An 8,538-nucleotide genomic window follows, 5' to 3' on the forward strand; every position below is an offset into this window, starting at 1 on the left:
TGACAGTCTGGAGGGGAAAAATGGCGGGAAAAGGACTCAGCCGGTTCTGGGCTGCTGGAGAGAGGAAGGAGTGTCCTTTATTTACTTTGGAACAATTTACTTATGGACGGTTTTGACATAGTATATTTATTACACTTAATACAAAATACTCACTCTGATGTGCCTGGGGTCACAATACACAGTTTACAGACCTGCAAACTACTCGCAAGTAATGCAGTACACTGATGTATATACACGCAAACAACTCGTAAATTACCGAAATAATGCAGTACACAGCACCCAGACCTTCAAACCACTCGTAAATCACCGAAATAATGAAGTACACTGATGTACAGACAAGCAAAAAACCCATAAATTACCGAAATAATGCAGTACACAACATACATACATGAAAGCAACTCGTAAACAGTGAAAAAATAATGCATGTGTAATGCTAAGCAAACACACATACAGTGATTAAACAGCTGAAAATAATGCAGTCCACAAACACTCATAGCACGTAAAAAGGGCTTTTGAACTATCATCAGCCACGATGTATCAGACGCTCCAAGGCAATGCCAGAAATATGATTCACTAGTGGCTGTAATCATCAAAGGACTTCTCCATCGGATACAACGCAGGTATGTGGACTGGAATGACTTGATTCCAAATCATAGACGTCATTTCTACTGAAAGCGTAACAGTAGAGATCTGAGAAGCTAGTGTACGTTTCGTACGACCTTAGTCAGCACACCATCTAATACTGTTTGTGATCCTTCTCCATCAACCATCGCCTATAACTCAGTGGATACATCGCAGAACCTATGACATGACAGCGAGACGGAATGTGTTACAAATACTGGAGAAATATCTAGTGGTGGCATGAGGGAGTTGCATATAATGGTCTCATACCACGCTCCTTAGGTAAATCACTTTCAAAACTCTATAATTTTAGTAGGAGGGTGCACCGTAGGTGACATGTTACTGCACTGCTGATCTGATTATATATACAGCTATGATCATGGTCTATATTCAGCGTCACAGTATTTGTGTGAAAAAAAATTCATTCTGAGGTAATGCCATACCTCGATTTATAAAGCCACTATAGCTTTTAACATGGATACCTGTGTGAACCTATAGAACCAAGACCGCTTGTGATGGTAATATGCTTGTGTTATTTAACATCTGGCTGTTTGTGAGACGATTATGCCTCTCTTTCTAAGACACAGTGGTCGTACTAGCAGGAAAAACGTATGAGACATGTCCACCCATTACTGATTTCCAGTCAGTATTATTTCGAATCGGCAGCAATCAGTTTTTGGCGAAGTATTATACTTAGTAGTAGGGGATTCGTAATAGGTTCACCTTGAGCATCAGGCTTACAAAGTATGTGTTTGTGTTCCAGCATGTGCAAAGGAAATGACTATGTCCAGTCATAAGGAAGGTATGGATTTGACATGGAATATTGTGATAGCAAAGGGAAGAGTATGTCAAAAATGGTACAGATATTTCTATTCTCAGAGCCACACCCATCAGCAGTGTGTATTTCCAGTACTTCGGTCATTGTCAAATGTTGTTCAATGGCAGTGCGTGCCGCGCAGCGCCGGTGGTTTGTGGCGGGAATGATTCACGTTTCTGGCTAAAGGTATGAGCCGTCCGAATGGCGAGACCTGTTGGGATGCAGGAATGTAGCTGATTTACCCATTTCGTCCTCTAGACGGCCGAATAGCGAGCTAATACTTAGTATGTGTTGGACAGTTTTCGTGATCACATGTAAATTTGAAAAGATTCAATATGCACATCTGGCTGCACATTTCACACCTTTATTTAGATGAGAGAACATAAACTGTGGTTTGAGTATTTAGCTGGTGAAAGCCAGGTGGAAGCACATATGCTGGTTCTCTAGACATGAGAAACACTTTAGCTGACTTTGTAAATTATAGGCATGATTTGGAAAGACAAGTTGAAGCAGACCATCCATCTCTGGCGATGATGCCATCACTCATCCGTCACTGTGACATTAGGACATCTCCAGACCAGAAGCTGTAAGATTCCGAAAATTCCCGCCATTTTTCTCATCTGTAAGACTGTGCTTCGAATTCTGTTTGTGTAATTGTCCAGATTCCCTCCCCCCCCCCCCCCCCCCCTCTCCTGTACTTAGACAGTGCTCTCTTTTCAAACAACAAGAATGCTTTCATGATTAACCGTGTTTTCGCGAGTGTGCACATTATGAAGGCTTTTAGCAATGAGGACATTTAACATTTGTGAGATGTAAATTGACAGCAGGCCAAACATTTTGTGGCGATGCGTCAGCTATGCTGGGCAAGTAAACACGCATGCACAGCTAGATGGTTCAAATGGCTCTGAGCACTATGGGACTTAACATCTGAGGTCGTCAATCCCCTAGAACTTAGAACTGCTTAAACCTAACTAACCTAAAGACATCACACACATCCATGCCTGAGGCAGGATTCTAACCTGCGACTGTAGCGGTCACATGGTTCCAGACTGAAGCGCCTAGAACAGCTCGGCCACAGCGTGCACATCTAGATGTAGTTCGCATGTTCCATTATGATCTCGAGGGAGAGAAAGCAGTCAATGTTATTCCGGAACAGATTTCTATAGCGCGACCTGTGACGTCAGTATCCACAGTGTTGTGACTTGGCAAGACAGCCAAGCCACTATGAGATAGCCAAAAGGCACGCGTTTAAGCTCACGCAGGCTGGCGTGAGGTCTGGAACAGTTAAAGGAGTTGAGTCTAGTAAAAAAAAGTACGTAGCTTCTGGAATACTTAACTTTAATCCATAATTGGTGAACATCGGTCTGACGGTACATGCATCACAAGATAAATAGCAAATGATAATGGCGCCTTGCTAGGTCGTAGCAAATGACGTAGCTGAAGGCTATGCTAACTATCGTCTCGGCAAATGAGAACGTAATTTGTCAGTGAACCATCGCTAGCAAAGTCGGCTGTACAACTGGGGCGAGTGCTAGGAAGTCTCTCTAGACCTGCCGTGTGGCGGCGCTCGGTCTGCAATCACTGACAGTGGCGACACGCGGGTCCGACGTATACTAACGGACCGCGGCCGATTTAAAGGCTACCACCTAGCAAGTGTGGTGTCTGGCGGTGACACCACACACAGGTTTTGTGCATGCATGCTAGACACGTCTCGCATGTCCCGTTATGGATCGCAAGGGGTGAAAGCTGTCGATGTTATTCTGACACAGATTACTACAGCACATCCAGAGGGGGGACTTGGCTGTTATTTACATAGATATGTGACGTCGGTATAACACTGATAATCTTTTAGCTGCTCTGCAAACATATCTCGTCACTGGACCTGCACCACAGCTATGTTCATCGCGCCAGTAAAGGTGTCTAGGCGAACATGTATTTTGACAGGAATTTCTCAGGTGTCAAGTATGAAAGGGATGCCTCTGCCTCAGGCTTGCGGGACCCGAACAGATACCTGTATGTGGCTCGGTAGCTGACAGACGTGTCGTCACTTTGTGAGGGCTGCCCATGCATCCCAACTCCTGGGGCCACGTACGGAGTCGGCATCGTCGGCGTTGGGCGCGCGTTGGAGCCTCTGATGCGTTGTGGTTGATGATATTTCGAGAGTGTTTTTGACGTGCAATAAGTGCTTGTGCACTGCATTATTTTTCAGCTGTTTAAGCATTGTGAGCGTGTTTGCACAGCGTTACACATGCATTATTTTTTGATAGTTTACGAGTTGCTTGCATGTCTGTATGCTGTGTACTGCATTATTTCGGTAATTTACGAGTTGGTTGCGTGTCTCTACATCAGTGCACTGCATTATTTGCGAGTAGTTCGCAGGTCTGTAAACTGTGTATTGTGACCCTTAGCACGTCAGAGTGAGTGTTTTGTATCAGTGTAATAAATATACTATGTCAGATCCGTCCCAGAATAAATTGTTTCCAAATAAATAAAGTACATTCCTTCCTCTCTCCAGCTGCCCAGAACAGGCTCAGTCGTTTTCCCGCCATTTTCCCCTCCAGACCGCCATCTTGGATTACATCACGAGGGGGCGACTGCGCCCTTGGTGGCAGTACTGCGTACTAGGTCAATTGGACTCCGAACCTCGTGGTGAACACACTGGATGGTGGTACTGCCTCCAATTGTTTAAATAAAGACTGAAAATGAAGACTTACTTCCATCCTATCCAGCACAGGTTGAGTCCTTTTCTCGCCATTTCGTCGGAGGAATTGGCAGTTGGGTGACTTCGGTTAGTGGATGTAGCCCAAGTGTCCAATTTTCCCGCCATTTTCTTAGGTTAGTGGAGGTAGCCGCGGTGTGTAGCATTGTTGAGCTGGAATTTGAAATTCCCACCATTTTCTGGGGGGAGGGGGAGGGGAGGGGAGGGGATTCAGTTAGTGGAGGTAGCCCAATTGACCTATCTTCCCTCCAAAATTTTAACTTCCCACCATGACGACATTGCGACATTGCCAAATCTATCGTCGCCATCTTGGATCCGCCATCTTGAAAAAATTGGGAACAGTGCAATGTGGGGTGGTACATAGTTTGCTCCAATACTGGTTTAGAGGGTGGTTGGCAGGTGGAAATGGAAAAGGTGGAGGTGTATATGGATAGAGAGAGGGGAAGGAATATATGCTCAGAGGGAGGAGGGAGTAAGATACAGTCGGAGAGAGGGCGTGGAGGGATTGAACAAAGCGAGGGGTAGGTAGAGATGAAGAGACAGATAGAGATGGGAAGATTATGTGGACAGTACAATAGGAATTCTGTGAGGTGTAGAAGGTATGTGGAGGTATGTTACACCAGATATCTACATACAGGTCACACAGTTTCTGAAAATTACAGACCCATCGTTTTTGGGCATTGAGCTGGTGCCAGATACCGTCCCAGATATTTTCCATCGGTTTCTGAATAGATTTTGATGGTTAAGATATCAGCGTGAGTTCACTAATATTCTCCTCAAACCACCGCAGTAAGATTCTGGTCTTATGACATGGCCGGTTTGCTGATGGAAGATACAATCACTGTCAGGGAAGACGTAAAACATGAATGGATGCAGATGGTCTGCTATAAAGTTCACATAGTTCATAGCTGCCATACTGCATTCGGTTACCACCAAATATCTCACATGTGCCCACGTAAATATCCCCAATGGCACAATACTGACCCCACCAGCCTACATTCGCGATGAGGACAGCCAGTCGCCTGAATGGCGACGTATGTGGACACAACCATCTACTTGGATTAACCAGAAATGTGATTTATCCGACTAGGCATCTCAGTCGGGAGTGCATAGGAGGTGTGTGCTGCCAAGCCCTATGTCCCTCAATGTGCACTGAACAATGTGCTCCGAAACATTGTCGTCAGATCTCCCATACCTCGTGCCACCTATGCTGCTTTACAGAGCGGACAAACGTCCGACATCCACATTCTGTGGTGAGGTGTGGTCTTCTAGCATCTTGTCGCCTACTAGTGGTTCCACAGTCCACATTCCACAGATGCTCACATGGCGACATTCACTCTCGTGGTGGACAGTGGTCATAATTTTTTGGCTCATCATATATATCTGCCCAGGTATGAAGTCCATCTCTTCTTTCCCCCTTTCTCTGTTCATCTCCTTCTCCCCTCTCTCTCTGTCCACCTCCGACATACCTACTCACTATCCACTTCCTGCTACCTCTCTCTCTGTCGAACTGCTACTCTCCCCTCTCTCCATTCATCTGCTTCGCCCCAATCTATCAGCTCCTTCCCCTTCTGTCCACCTCCTCCTCTTCCCTGTAAGTCCATTTCATCCTGCTCCCTCTATCTCTACCTCATCCCCCTCTGTCTCCTCCCCCCTCTCCCTGTGCATGTCCTCTTTCCTGTCTCTGTCCATTTCCCCCTCGTCTTTTCTCTGTCCATATCCTCCTCCCCCCTATTTCTGCCAACTCCTTCTTTCTCCTCTCTGTCAGTCCATCTCTTCCTTCCCCCTTTCCTCTCCACATTATTACCACCACTCCAACAGGATGTTGCTAGTTCTTACCCCCACGTCATTTCTTTCCTGATAGCAACTAATATGTGTACCAAGTTTGGTTGAAATCGAACAAGAAGCTCTGGAAGAAGTTTTTACCCACGTGTGTACTCACATGTCACGTATATCATATATATCTAACATATTTCACACATATTTGTACACATATTTCACCATATCTGTAGCGACATTGGCCCTGCAGTTTCGTTTTCACACAGTTCAATGATTATGACGTCATATCTCCTGAACAATGTGACATACAATCACATAACTTTGTGCGTATATACAGCGGCACATGTCGACACTGTCTGCGAAATGTGTCGTGAATAGAGTTATTAGCAAAGGTGTAATAAATTAAAACGTTACACCCGATGCGACAGTTTTACTGCAAGAACAGCGAAAATGTAATAAGCGATAAACTTTTTCTCTTTCATCATTTTGTAGGCGTTGTCAGCGAGAAGTTTCTGAAATGTTTGAAATTGTGCGTTAAGTTTATTGCAAGTCACCAAGTGCTCTCATTCTCAAATACTGAATGAATAAAGACTGGGTATTCTCGTGACGTGGGCTACACTTCTTTTTCACTCCCATCCCGCCCCTTTGATAGGTAAGTAGTTCTTACCCCCACAGCGATTATATCCAGATAGTAAGTGGTATGTTACGGCAAGAAAGTTCTTCTCAACTGCCTAATCCAGAGTGACAAATAGGAACTTAATTAAAAATTGGAAACACATCCTACGATAGACAACATGTGTGTTCTTCTCGACTGCCTAATCCAGACTGACGAACAGCCCGAAACACTTCGCGCGCCATATCAGAAAAGGCGTGAGCCGGACGCTTCCGAAGCGCTTCGTCTGCAGTTTCGTCAGTCTTTTGTTTTTGATTTAAATTGTTTTTAATTATTTTAAAATGACTGATTGATAGTCAGCTGTTGAGAGATACTTATATTAAGAAGTGGAGTCATTCCAATGAGTAGTTTAACTAATAATAATAACTACACTTTAACGTTTTGGCGCCCTTGCTCCGAACACAGCAGCCAATCACACAGCAGTAGCATTAGGCAGGCAGTCTCTCTCACGGAAATTGTACCGAATCTAACATCTGTCACAGGTACCTCACACCACATTTCGTCACCTATATACTTCTTGAATCTCCACTGCTCTGGGAACAGCTTCTTGGAGCCTAATATGACGGCTGACAAAGCCAGAAATATTGCAATGTGTATCAAGTTTATTTGAAATCGGCTCATTGTCGCTGATAAAACACTAATACGACCTATTCTTGAGTACTGCTCGAGCGTTTGGGATCCCTATCAGGTCGGATCGAGGGAGGACATAGAACCATTTCAGAGGCGGGCTGCTAGATTTGTTACTGGTAGGTTTGATCAACACGCGAGTGTTACAGAAATGCTTCAGGAACTCACGTGGGAGACTCTAGAATCGCTACTGAGGAAATTTAGAGAACCAGCATTTGAGGCTCTGCAGTACAATTTTACTGCCGGCTTCGCGGAAAGACCACAAAGATAAGATAAGAGAGATTAGGGCTCGTACAGAGGCATATAGGCAGTCATTTTTCGCTCGTTCTGTTTGGGAGTGGAACAGGGAGAGAATATGCTAGTTGTGGTACGAGGTACCCTCCGCCACTCACCGTATGGTGGATTGCGGACTATGTATGTAGATGTAGATGTAGAAGGAGATGTGCAACATTCATATATACATTTTATAACATATATCGATATAGCATCAGGAATACGGTTAGTTGTAGGATGTAGTTACCCTGGCGAGTGCGGTGGCGGGGAAGCGGTCCCAGGTGAGGTGGTGGTCCTCGCCGGAGGATCCGAGGCGCTGCCCGGCGAGAATGCGTGCGGCGGTGACGGTGGAGAGCCCCATGCCGTCGCCCACGGCCAGCACGACGTTGCGCGCCCGCGCACTGCCCCCGCGCGCGTCCGCCTCCGCCTCCTCCAGCCGCCGTCGGATAGCCGCGTGCGCCGCCCGTTGCCACGCCTCGCCGTCTGCCGACAACGCAGCACAGTTAAAACCCGCGTGGCAACTGAGAAATGCACTGCTGGTCATTTAAATTGCAACGCTAGGAAGGATACCAACTAAAGAAACTACTTGCTGTGCGTATATTGTGTATTAAGAAGAATTCATGATAAAATTGATAGATGATTGGGGTGTACAGGGAGCTAAATTTAGTACACAGAGCTGCTCCCTCTGATAGTAATAGCGCGTCTAGACTAGCTGGGCATCAAATCGAACTGAGCTTGGGTGACAGATGCAGGTACGTACACTACTGGCCATTAAAATCGCTATAGCAAGAACAAATGCAGATGATAAACGGGTATTCATTGGACAAATATATTATACTAACAGACATGTGATTACATTTTCACGCAATTTGGGTGCATACATCCTGAGAAATCAGTACCCAGAACAACCACCTCTGGCCGAAATAACGGCCTTCATACGCCTGGCCATTGAGTCAAACAGAGCTAGGATGGCGTTTAGAGGTACAGTTGCCCATGCAGCTTCAGCACGATACCACAGTTCATCAAGAG

The 8,538-nt window shown here is 45.5% G+C and overlaps 1 protein-coding gene across 1 annotated transcript in view; it reads right to left on the reverse strand.

Annotated features, from left to right (window-relative positions):
* The window catches only part of LOC126470772 (alkaline phosphatase-like), a 691,314-nt gene extending 683,261 nt beyond the window's left edge, over positions 1–8,053 (reverse strand). Inside the window, exon 1 of the mRNA XM_050098778.1 lies at positions 7,757–8,053. Within this exon, the coding sequence (XP_049954735.1) occupies positions 7,757–8,053 (297 nt within the window). The remainder of the gene's footprint in view (positions 1–7,756) is intronic.
* Positions 8,054–8,538: the final 485 nt, after the last annotated feature.

This window comes from Schistocerca serialis, chromosome 3, assembly GCF_023864345.2.
Source record: "Schistocerca serialis cubense isolate TAMUIC-IGC-003099 chromosome 3, iqSchSeri2.2, whole genome shotgun sequence".
Taxonomy (NCBI): Eukaryota; Metazoa; Arthropoda; class Insecta; order Orthoptera; family Acrididae; genus Schistocerca; species Schistocerca serialis.